Source organism: Mytilus edulis, chromosome 2, assembly GCF_963676685.1.
Source record: "Mytilus edulis chromosome 2, xbMytEdul2.2, whole genome shotgun sequence".
Classification (NCBI taxonomy): Eukaryota; Metazoa; Mollusca; class Bivalvia; order Mytilida; family Mytilidae; genus Mytilus; species Mytilus edulis.
The window spans coordinates 68,515,075-68,527,945 of NC_092345.1; the positions used below are offsets into that span (position 1 = coordinate 68,515,075).

Sequence of the window (12,871 nt, forward strand, 5' to 3'; positions counted from 1 at the left end):
GTGAATGTCATGCCAATAGGGAAAGCTGTGGGAGCTGTTAAAATGTTACCACGTAAAATGTCAGGGTCTTGGTAGACTGAGTTAAGTTTCAGAGTTTATACATTTGAAAATTCGCTTTTTGCTGTCACAATTTAGAGGCCTGTCTTTCAGTGGTTTGCGTTTGTTAGTGTATATGTTCCAGACCGTATGAGTATTTGGACCGTACGCGTACGGTCTGGACCGTATGCGTACTTTTTCAAAATACTCATACGGTCGGACCGTACGCGTACGGTCTGATTAATATGATTAAGAAGTTGCTTAAGTTTATAATTACAAATGCATGTAACAGATCAACATAACTTAACTCTCAAATTAATATGGAAAAGTTCAATTGTAATTGAAATAAAAACCTTATTTTTCAACTATTTAAAAAATTCACGCTAATTAAATCTGTTACTATCTTGTTTTTAGCATGTCGATCAGTAATACATTAATTGAATCATTAAATTGACGATATCGGAAGTAAACATAATGTGGGAGGACAATTGTTTTAGAATATTAGAAACTTTACAAAAAAATACAAATGCAAAGGAACATGAATGACCTGCAAGCATGTAATTGTAAAATATATTACATTACTTGTGGTAGCAAGTGTCACCTTGGGCGAGAATACCAAAATAGGATTCAGATATACAATTAAACAAATATTTAATTTCAATTGTTCATTTGTTCATTTTATCCATCTAATTGCAATGATAACAATTTATAAAACTAAAAATAAATGTTTGTTTAAATTTAACCCATATGATCCACAACATGTATGGTCAGCTCTTACTGGACCATATGCGTATACTCATACGGTCCGACCGTACGCGTATGGTCGGACCGTACGAGTATACGTATACGGTCCGGACCGTACGCGTACGGTCCAAATACTCATATGGTCTGGAACATATATATACATTTGTTTCCAACACTTGTTTATCTTTTATTGTTTTGTATACAAAAATCACGCCGTCAGTTATCTTATTTGAAATGTTTTATATTTATCATTCAGTCATGTCCTTTCATAGTTATAACGATGTTCCACCCATTTAAAACCAAGATGAAAAGCTTACTTTGAAATGAAACCATGAAACAATAAGAAGTTGTAAAAACATTATAAGTTATCATAGTCTCATTTTTAGGGCGTTTGAAAATCAAACTTCTTACGATATGAAAAAAAAACACCTCACAAAGCAAAACAGTACAAACCAAAACAAGACACACACACACACACACACACACAAATTAAAAAAAAATCATAACCGTAGAGAATTGAAAAGAGCTGTTTCATTTAATGAGTTAAAACACTATTTTCTGTAATTAACTATCGACACTATAGTATCGATTAGGAAAGACAATCATTTTCTAAGAAGAAAAATCAATATTATTTTTAGGATAAATACTATGCGTGGGGTCTGCTGTATTTTTAAATTGAGTTTGAAGATGTGGAGTTTACCCGGCCATCATAGCTCGTTCTGGTTCAGTGGACAATTATTGAAAACCGTTTTCTTACTTTCATTTAATAAAAGCACGAAAGGCAGACAAAACCAGTTTAATGACAAAACATGTAAAAAGAGTATATATGTGTAGCCCCATAAGCCTCTGTTGAAACAGAACTAACTGGCGGCTATCGAGAGCCCGTGAAGCTCACCTTGGTCTATATGCTGCATATTAAACAAAGGACATTCTACAATATCAAATACAAAAATATAATTCGTGACAAATTCTCTTTTTTTGTGTTTTTATGGAGTCAATTGACAATTTTGGTCATGCTTACTTATTTGTAGATATTACTTTGCTGAACATTCTTGCTGTTTATAGTTATCTCTATCTATAATGTTTTGGCTCAGTAGTTTCAGAGAAGATTTTTGTAAAAGATTACAAAAAATTACGAATAATTGTAAAAAGCTGAATTTAAAGGACAATCAATACCTCCTGAAGGAATCAATTGACACTTGATCATGTTTACTTATTTTTATTATACATTTAGAAGTCAATACAGTTGTTCTGAATATTTGATAAATAACCTGCTGTTTAATCCATATCGCCCAACTCTGATGCGCACCCTTTATCAGTACCCTTTATCACACCATTTATCACACCCCTATCCTTTATCGCACCCTTTATCACACCTACTATTTTTTTTTAAACTAACTTCCGTTTTATAATTCATGCAAGCTTCTTCAGAATTTTTTCCCTCAAAATGGCTTTTAAAACAAGACAAAAGTAGAACTGAAGGTAACTCAGGTGCTAGGGATCAGAAAGCAGTTCATATATACTCTCATTCCTGTTGAAATATATGATAAAGCGTATAAAACATGACAAAATCCGTATCCCATGCCGTATCACCCTTGACCAATATCATCCCTCGGACATGAAAGCCCTCTGGCTGATATTGGTATCTCGGGATGATACGGCATATGATACGGATTTTGCCATGTATTATTCTCTATGCATAGCTTACTTTGCTGAACAATTTTGCTGTTTACAGTTTATTTCTATTAAGTATAATGTTCAAGATAATAACCAAAAACTGCAAATTTCCTTAAAATTACCAATCCAGAGGTAACAACCCAACAACGGGTTGTCAGGCTGATGCGTCTGTAAATATCAGGGCAGAAAAATCTTCACCTAATAATCGTTTTAACCCCTTGTCAGATTTGTTCTAAATGCTTTAGTTTCAGATATATATATATATAATAATGATAAAGCAAATTTACAGATCTAACATATCAACCCAACAATGTTAGATCTGTAAATTTGCTTTCGCAAATTTTTGGTTCTTCCCTCGCCGGGATTCGAACCCATGCTACTGTGATATCGTGACACCAAATCGCCTGCACTGCAGCCGTCCCGCTAGACCACACGACCACCTGGGCTCTCAAAAAAAGAGCTTTCGCTGGCCATGTGTTACCTTTCCACGTCAGTTTTAATCTAGCGGCGTACTACAGTACATGATATATAAGGCATGAAGATGTTAATGTGACCATATATATAAGTACGTCTGAGTCAGTGACAACCCTACAACAGATGTATCCATCGGATCGCCATCAATGATGGTGATACATGGCTGTGTACATAATGTATATACAACTCGTCTAAACATCAACCCAACAATGTTAGATCTGTAAATTTGCTTTCGCAAATTTTTGGTTCTTCCCTCGCCGGGATTCGAATGGATACATCTGTTGTAGGGTTGTCACTGACTCAGACGTACTTATGAATATAAGATGTATCCATCGGATCGCCATCAATGATGGTGATACACGGCTGTGTACATAATGTATATACAACATTATGAGATATATCTCTGAACCATTTAAGCTTTAGTTTAAACATATTTATTTATAGTGGATTGGGAAACAAGTTTTACAACTTATATTAATCCCTTTCCACTTTGCGGGTGCGAGTGCTGCCTTGTAGCGGCATTAGCCTACTCTTTTTCGAAATCTACAAGGGTGTCTTTAACGTGCAAGAGATATGGCTCTCTCTTAACACGGGCCAGCCATTTATCGTCCCCGTCCGACGGACTATCATCGTTTCCTCAAGACCATACTCGCAAATGGTGTCAAGGGAGAGCCGAAAATTGAGTTCCTGAAATTTTCATCCCAAACGGGAATCGAACCAGGAACCTTTGTGTTAGTAGTCCGATGCACTAACCATTTAAGCTTTAAGAGCAAATATATATATATATATATATATATATATATATACGAGTCTAAATTGAAAACTACGTTCAAACCTATGATTGCGTTGGATAAAAACCGCATTTTTTATACGTGTGCATGTAAAACAAATTTCGTTTTAGAAGGGTCTAAAAACAGCACAAACAACATTTTCCAAAAGACCAAAAAAGTGAAAAAGTATATTTAAACAAAACGCATTTGACTAACAGGTCGAACAACTGATGTTCTTTAACCCTGCTGACTGCCATTGGCGATTGCCAAATAAAATTGATCACAAGATGTAACAAAATGGATCTTAATATAAGAGTCTGATGATCCAATACCTATTATATAATAGGTATTGGATCATCAGACTCATATATATATATATATATATTTGCTCTTAAAGCTTAAATGGTTCAGAGATATATCTCAAAACTGCATTTTACCCCCAATGTTCTATTTTTAGCCATGGCGGCCATCTTGGATGATTTGCAGGGTCATCGAATATATTTTTCAAACTACATACCTTATGGATGATTTAGACCAAGTTTTGTTTAATTTGGCCCAGTAGTTTCAGAGGAGAAGATCTTAGTAAAAGTTAACGGACGACGACGACGGACGCCAAGTGATGTGAAAAGCTCACGTGGCCCTTTGGGCCATGTTAGCTAAAAATGAACTAGAAAGGACCCGAGGGTTTTCCATAAGCCAAAGAAATTGTGAATAAATATCTAAATAATTGGTTCATGTATTTTGTAAATCATATACTATCGACTTTTATAATTCAAATTTGTAAGAAGTTCATTATAAAAAGGCTAGTAATCTTAACCATACTTTGATCTCCTTAATTAAGAAGCACGGCTCATTCATGATTGTCGGTATCATTTTGGGTTTTACTTTATCAACAACAGTTATAATTTCAGATGTAAAGAAAGAGCTATTGTTCTATCTGCTACTTAAATTAACATAACATGTGATTTATTAAAAATTAAAAACGGATACAAAAGACTTGAATTCTTTTATTTTTTTTTATATAGTTATCAGCATCTTAACAGTGAATACAATGTTTCCCTGTAGAAAAATATACGACTTTATGAAGCCAATTTAACATTGTAAAACCATAAAATTTATAATTGATCTTACAAGTTCTTACATCTCAAATTCAACGGCAAGGGCTGTGGTATGATAAACTAACTAATTCACTTTAAATTTAAACTTTTGACATTTGACTTTTCTACACTTTACACTAATATTCCCCATTCCAAACTAAAAGACAAATTTAGAGAATTGGTATTGCTTTGTTTCATAAAGAAGAATTGCCAACGTAGAAACAAGTACATTTGTATCTTGTATTAGGGTGGGATAAATTTCATTTTGTAAAGAATCACTCTGATTCAAACAAAAAATTCTCTGAAACTGACATAATCAAGATGCTTGATTTCTTGATTGACAACGTTCCTTATTTTTATTTATTTGCATTGGATCACAGATAAAATTTATTCGTTGTTACTTGGATGGAGAGTTGTCTCATTGGCACTCATACCACATCTTCCTATATCTGTAAAGATCTTTTTATGATACTGCTTTATTTGTGCAACTTTTATTGCTTTCTTTTACCACTGCTTGACAACTGATTAATGTGCAGACTTATTAACTCGCGTGCTCGTACTCATATGTCTTTAATATAACGAAGCCAAAGAACTATATTTCAATTAGATTGCACTGTTTGTAGTATATTAATCATCATGTAAGTAAAGTATTTTAGACATTGATAAGTGCAGGTCTTATGTTTTAAACGGAATTGGTTTGAAGATTTGTTTCATGGTCATATGTGTTCTTGATAACAAAATATTGTATAACACTTATGTTTTTAATTTCATTGAAGACAGCATAAGTAATGACACACGTGTAGATGTTTATTTATTACATTAACAAATAGCCATATTTTGTTGTCTTACTAAGGAGATGTTTCGAACCCAGAACCTGAAATAACCATAGTTATCAGAAGATAACATGCAACTATAAGTAAAAAATCAATACAAACAAAAGAAGAAAAAATGTACTGTAATTCAACGTACAACAATTAGCAGTGATGCCCTTAAAATATGCACCACTGCTTTTCCTTCTAACTTGAAACCTGCTGCCTGAGATTCAAGCTAGAAAACCGCTATTGCTTGCTGCACTGCGCAGGTTTTTATTGTTTGTTTTACTTTTAAAACCTATTGTCTACATAGGCAAAGGATGAGGTTTGTGCATGCATGGTAGAACTGGTTTAACTCCAGCACAGTTTGTGCCCACACTAAGTAAAACTTTTGGACAATAGGTTTCTTTGCTTTTAGCCTTTCAAAAGAAAAGATCTACAATTATTGGACTCCTTTGTCTTGTCATTGCACTAGGTCATGTTTTTCTCTGACTGTTAATGACGTATTTGCACTAAATTTATTGAATGTTTGATGTGTACAGTTTGATCATTTAGTCTTAGATGCATGTTTTTTTTTTTTATTATTTGTTATTGGCTTTGAACTAGCTGTCAGTAACTGCGAGTACTCTCAGATCTGTACTTAGTGTCTTTTTATTGCTTGGATGTACAAGTACCCGCTCACGTCCACGTGCATTTTTTGTTATATATGTATATCTGTTAGTATTCATCTGATGAGTTAAGCGTTTTCCAACAGATTTTTGGAGAGTTGTCTCATTGGTGATCATACCTTATCTTCTTTTTTTTTATATATATAATCATATCTTTTTTCGTTGGAGTCTACATGGTGCATATGGTTGATATGGTCTGTAGAACTACATAATGTTTTCGCTTTTGTTCTGTTTTCTAATGGTTTTTAAATGTGTCTATTTTCATGCACATGACACACGCACGGTGAATATGTAATTGCGCTGAGGCTGATTTAATTTTCGTTTTTATTCATAAAACAAACTATAGTTTATTGTAATTTTCTTGTCTTGATTTAGGGGAATTATCTTAATAACAAAATATGGCGCGATATCGAAAAAAAATAATTTGTAAGAAGTGTTTTTTTTTCACGTTTTGAGTAAGAAATATTTGAAATAAATTTCAGTGATTAGTTTTGGAATTAATGAAATGTATATGAACAAGAATATGCGAAAGGTTAATGTAAAATTTGCTTATGGTCTACTACAAAGAGAGATAATTCAACCTTTTCCCCATGAGATAAAGACACGAATTTCAGTATTTGGTGTTCATGCACTGGCAATTATATATTGTTCTTCTTATAATAATTATCAACGAATTGTCATCATTTTCTTGTGACTTTTTGATTTTTAGGAGGCTCTCGTGGTTTCCACCATTCTAATTCCTGAAACAAACAGAGCACAAACACGTTCAAATCTATTTCTTAATTAGCATGGAGATAGAGGGTCGTAAATTATTCGTTGATGAAACATATGCATTATGACTATTTAAACTTGAGTTCTTGTCTAAAAATTCCTACTCTTATTACAATGTATCTTCATACATGTAAATGAATGATTTCGAAACATCACATATAATTTAGATTCTGCAGGTAGAATCACAATTCAATAGTAGTGAAAGCAGAGACATATGTGTATAAATGTCTCTGGTGAAAGTGAAAGTTTTTTAATTTATGGTAAAACATACACTGCTGTAAAAGATTTAACTGTTTGGCAATTGATATTTAAATACCACTGTTGTGACATCGAGCCGACCAGTCTTTGCTCTTATTCCAAAATGGCGTGTGCTTAGCAGAGAATGGCTCAGTTTTATTATTAACAGTCAGAAGTTGAAAATCATTTGAAGTTAAGCATCCATGTCCGAGACTAAACTTACCTGTGCATCCTGAATAAGAGCGCAATAATAACAAAATGTATGCACACAAAAGTCTTTTAATCTGTTGCCCTATAAATTGAAAAAGAAATATTTATGATTTATTTACTTATATTTACAGCATCAAGGTGTTTCATTATTAAACTTGACAGAAGACCATATTCTGATATTGTGTGATGGCTTATCGTCGGCTATTTTCGGATTAACATGACATGTGCCACCATTGGGGATTGTTTTGTTTCTGTACTTGATGTTGATGAGTGGTCTCTTGGATCACCTCCAACCATCGAACCACTAGATAAAAAAAATCTGTTAATGCACTTTCAAAATGGTTATTGCGACTTATAACTAATATCACAATTATAGTTTGTACTAATAAATATCATTTTTTCTATGATAATTTGCTTCGTGAAACTCCGTAGTCTGTAATACAAATATACATACTGGGCTTTGTAAGTCTTTAAAATTTGTGTTTTCTAATTTTGGTTCATTTATATGTTTCGGAGTTTAGTGTTACGTTCATTTTTGCTGAACAAGTAAATTTGTTTTTGTGTATCGACCAAAAGTATCCCGCCTCCGGGTAAGGGATATTCTAGATTGAGGATTCATTGGTGGTCTTGGTTTGTTTTCTGTTCTTTGATCGGGTTGATGTCTCTTTGACACATTCCTCGTTTCCATTTTCAATTTATACTTATACAAAGTCATACTTATTTTCACTTATTTTTACTGGACAATGAAACGGTGCTGATTACAAGAAAGAATAAGTTTCTTTTCTCAGAAACCCTGGGCTATTTCAATTACGCATGAATGTTTTAATGACTATTTTTTAATCAGTAAATTGAACGCCATTAACAGTTTTTTTTTTTTTTAATTTTTTTTTTTAGTTATTTTGGGGAGGAGATGCTATTTTCGGTTTGATTATGTTTTTGTTTCAAGACATACACAGTCGTTATACATGTACACATTATACATGTCAAGACATGCACAGTCGTTATACATGTACACATTATACATGTCAAGACATACACAGTCGTTATACATGTACACTCTTCCAGTAGTCTTTAGTTACTATCAAACAGCTTACATATAGCACCCTTTGATATAGAGAACAAGTGCCCGTCAATTAGCTTACATAGCACCCATTAATATAGAGAACAAGTGCCGTACTAATTGCATTGTGACAACCAGAAGGAAGTTCAGATAGGATACGTCATGTTGTCATATACTAGCAAGCGTTGCAAGTCAGACAGGGGAAAATATTTTTTAAGTGGCAAAATCAGTAAATATCGGTTCAATACATATTCCAGACAGGAAACAGAATGGTAGATAAATCACCCATCTAAGTGACAGGTTTTGTAAATGAAAAAAAAAGTGTTCACGTATATTCATATTTCAGCATTGAATGCAGTGTTGCGTTTCGTTACGTTTTACATGTAAACGATCACTAGATTTAATCAACACGAAGCTGCTGTGGGGTTTAATTTGAGTCTGCCAACTATTCGCATCTATGTTGCACACGATTTTAGTACAAAAACACATGTTAAATAATGTTCAATCGTGATACGACTGGATTTGAGAATTTGTTTTGTTCCGTGCTGAAGGATCACTGTGACATTGAGATGAAGAACAGCAAAAAAGCGCTGCTCCTTTCCTCTTTTGTTTTTTCTACTGTACATGTGCTGATCAAGTTAGTGTCATGGATATCCCATATCCTTTATTTTTCTATTATCGTTATATTAAATGATAATTTGTTCATACTTACATCAATTCTGTTCTGTTCCCTTATCCTGGTTCTCATCACAGAATTGTAATAAGATCCAATAAATGGAACGAAGAAAAGTACCCCTAATGTTTTACAACTGTAACCAACCTCCTCGGCATTTCTACCAGCAACATAACAGGGTGCTACATATGTCATTAAAGAGAGGTACGAGTTTTTAAAACATCCAAAAAGTTCACTTTTCCACTTCCCCATAATCAGCGAATAAGTTTTTCGTGTTTGTTGATATCTATACACAATAAAGTGTACCTAAAGTATCGAAATGTGCCCAAAATATTAAAAAAAAAGAGCATGTTTTAGTTAGATTAATGGAGTCTTTGTTACATGTGGTAAGTAAGTTTTCCTTTTCAGTGCACAGGCAACAATGATGTCCTTCATATTTTTAAATTGTTTTCATAAAATTGAATTTAAAGTAAATTAATATATAATTATATACTGTATGTTTGCAACAAACATTTGTTGTTTAATCTTCCCGTCTAATCGATATTTTAAACAAACGCAACACCATTCAAATATGGGTACTTGCCTGGTCATCGTATGTTTTTCTTCATGATAAATCGTTAAGAATTTTATTGGATATTTTCTTTGAAAGGATTGAAATATAATGAAAAGCGTATGTTGACAGTGTTGTTGTCAATATAATGAAAGTTGTGTAATTCAATTAAAAATATTTTATTGTTCAAATATCAAATGTACATTTAAACAAAGGGATTGGACAAAAGGCAGTGCCTACACAAATCCTTTCCCATACATTATGGATTGAATAACATGCATGATAGTATATAATTTTCTGATAAGTTAATAGATCATACGTTGTTGCAGTGAGTCAGGGGAGGCAATTCCTCCACTTCTTGAAGTATTTTATTGTGTATACGTAGTAACGTATATAAATAACTATGTTAACAAAGTCAAAGCAAGACCTACTGAAGGTGGTGTCGAATTTTATACCACATTAATAAGTGTTGGTTAGGAATCAAGTAGATCATTAAGTGATTTTTTATTCCAATTCACAAACTCACTGCAACAAAGTTGTTCTATTTATATGAATAACAAGAATTGATTGGCCCTTTTTTGCAATACATAAGTAATTTAGTGTACCATCTTATTGCATGACTAATTTCTTGATTTTTGAAAATATAATTACTAATACAAAAAATAAAATAAAATACATATAAATTTATTTGCAAAAAGATGCTAAACACAATTGGTTGTTTTTATGTGTTAAAAGTTAGGTTTGTCTTTAATTAAGACTAAAGAGTGGTACACTGTGGTTATAAGCTGATTTCTAAACAGTATAGTATCACATGAAATATTATAAAAATCTTCCAGTTTCATAAATATATTGTTGTACATAAAAATTATGTAAATATCTCTGTGTTTTCATCAATATTAAAGTCTGAGCAACCCTGTTGTAGGACATCAAGATTGACATTATTAAAGTTACTTATTTTTCGAAAGAGCTCATATCGCTGATAAATGTAAGATGGACAAACATAAAAAAATTAAAATTATCTTCTACTAGATCTCCAAAGTTGTGTAAAATTCTCATATCCTGGCTGTAAATAAGTCATCATTGACAAACTAGGTGGGTTATAAAGAAACCAGAAAACGAAGAAGGACAAAACACCCTTACCAAAAGAAAGATTACGGACAGAAAAAAAGACCATAAACGTTATACAGACACTAAATGTAAAACATATCCAATAATCTCAGTGGAGTGAACTTCAATTCCAAAGAAGTGTGCGCAGTCCCTGACAGTCTAGTGACTTTTTTATCGCTCGTATTAAGCTCACCTGGCCCAGTTTTTAGCCCACCCGTCCGTCGTCGTCTGTTGTCCGTCGTTCGTCGTCGTTAACTTTTACAAAAATCTTCTCCTCTGAAACTACTGGGCCAAATTTAACCAATTGAAACTTGACCACAATCATCATTTGGGTATTTAGTTTAAAAAATGTGTTCGGTGACCCGGTCAACCAACCAAGATGACCTCTATGGCTAAAAATAGAACATAGGGGTAAAATTTTAGTATTCTTTTACAAAAATCTTCTCCTCTGAAACTACCGGGCCAAATTTAACCAAACTTGGCCACAATCATCATTGGGTATCTAGTTTAAAAAATGTGTGGCGTGACCTAGCCAACCAACCATGATGGCCACAATGGATAAAAATAGAACATAGGGGTGAAATGTAGATTTTGGCTTATATCTCTGAAACCAAAGCAGTTAGAGCAAATCTGACGAGGTGTTAAATTGTTTATCAGGTCAAGATCTATCAGCCCGGAAATTTTCAGACAAATTGGACAACCAGTTGTTGGGTTACTGCTCCGAATTAGTAGTTTTAAGGAAATTTTGCAGATTTTGGTTATTATCTTGAATATTAGTATAGATAGAGATAAACTGTAAAAAGCAATTATATGTTCAGAAAAGTAAGATCTACAAACAAGTCAACATGACCAAATTGTCAATTGACCCCTTAAGGAGTTATTGTCCTTTATAGTCAATTTTTAACAATTTTCATAATTTTTTGTAAATTGTTAGAAAAAGTGTTCCACTGTAATTACTGGGCCAAGTTCATTATAGATAGAGATAATTGTAGCAACAAAAATGTTCAGTAAAGAAAGATCTACAAATACATCACCATCACCAAAACACAATTTTGTCATGAATTTATCTGTGTCCATTGTTTAATATGGACATAGACCAAGGTGAGCGGCACTGGCAGGCTCTTGAGAGCCTCTAGTTTTAAAAATCCGATGAGAAGAAAGGCTTCGCGTATATCGTGACCATGCAATGGGCAATGGTGGGTTGGTAGATTTTTTTTGGCTATCTTAACTAGACATTGCCACTTATATTCATAAATGACACGTAACCGATTCCAAATGTTTAATTTTAATTTTTATTAATTTCATGGTAAAACAAAGAGGCAAACATAAAAACAATGACAAGTTCATAGTAAAATGTCACAAATGGTAGATTCTGCTCCACAAGTTTTAACCATCTTCATCAAAATATAAGCGGATACACAGCTTTGTGAAACAAAAAAGAGACGTAAATGATTTTATAATAAAATGAAAACTTCCTATGGCTATACCAAAACTTTTGCATTTCCACGACAGCATGGTCCCTCTCCAAATTATTGTAAGAAAAAATACTGGAAAAAAGCAGTAATTAAAATCTGAATTCACTGTATAAAATGTATAGATATTTAGATATATTTTCTGATATTATAACATTGATCTTTCATCTCAGTTTGAGCTTATCAATATTTTTTTTATATTTTCTTGCACCTTTCATTCTAAATCGCGTCATTTATTGTTACAAAAGTGGTAATAAAATTTTATCAATGACAGGAGAGGAATTCGTCCATGTATTTCAATTTTCTTAAATTACCCCATTAACTTAGTCGCTATGTCTTTATTTTCCTGCTTCAGGCTACAGCAAATATAGGACGTTTCTTTATTTCAGTCAATGTAACTGGTGTCTTCCTCCTATTCCCACTTGCAAATAACAATAGATGTTTTGATAAATATATATAACCATATACAGAATACCTCTTATCAAATGACACTTTTGACCTCAATAATGTAAA

At 32.9% G+C, this 12,871-nt stretch overlaps 1 protein-coding gene across 1 annotated transcript; it reads right to left on the reverse strand.

The window, feature by feature from the left end:
* Positions 1–4,706: 4,706 nt before the first annotated feature.
* On the reverse strand, positions 4,707–9,562 carry LOC139510648 (uncharacterized). Its single transcript, XM_071297200.1, has 3 exons — positions 9,269–9,562; positions 7,510–7,578; positions 4,707–7,018 (listed from the first exon to the last, which is right to left on the reverse strand). The coding sequence occupies exons 1-3, from the start codon at positions 9,479–9,481 to the stop codon at positions 6,959–6,961; spliced, it is 342 nt and encodes a 113-aa protein (XP_071153301.1). The 5' UTR covers positions 9,482–9,562; the 3' UTR covers positions 4,707–6,958.
* Positions 9,563–12,871: the final 3,309 nt, after the last annotated feature.

Bases quoted from the DNA above. Each gene is read 5' to 3' on its own strand.
- LOC139510648 (XM_071297200.1), bottom strand. From the start codon at position 9,481: ATGGGGAAGTGGAAAAGTGAACTTTTTGGATGTTTTAAAAACTCGTAC. The intron at 7,579-9,268 runs GTAAGTATGAAC...TTCAATTTATAG, and splicing joins GGGAACAGAACAGAATTGAT to GGCAACAGATTAAAAGACTT. The intron at 7,019-7,509 runs GTAAGTTTAGTC...TGTTTGTTTCAG, and splicing joins CTCTTATTCAGGATGCACAG to GAATTAGAATGGTGGAAACC.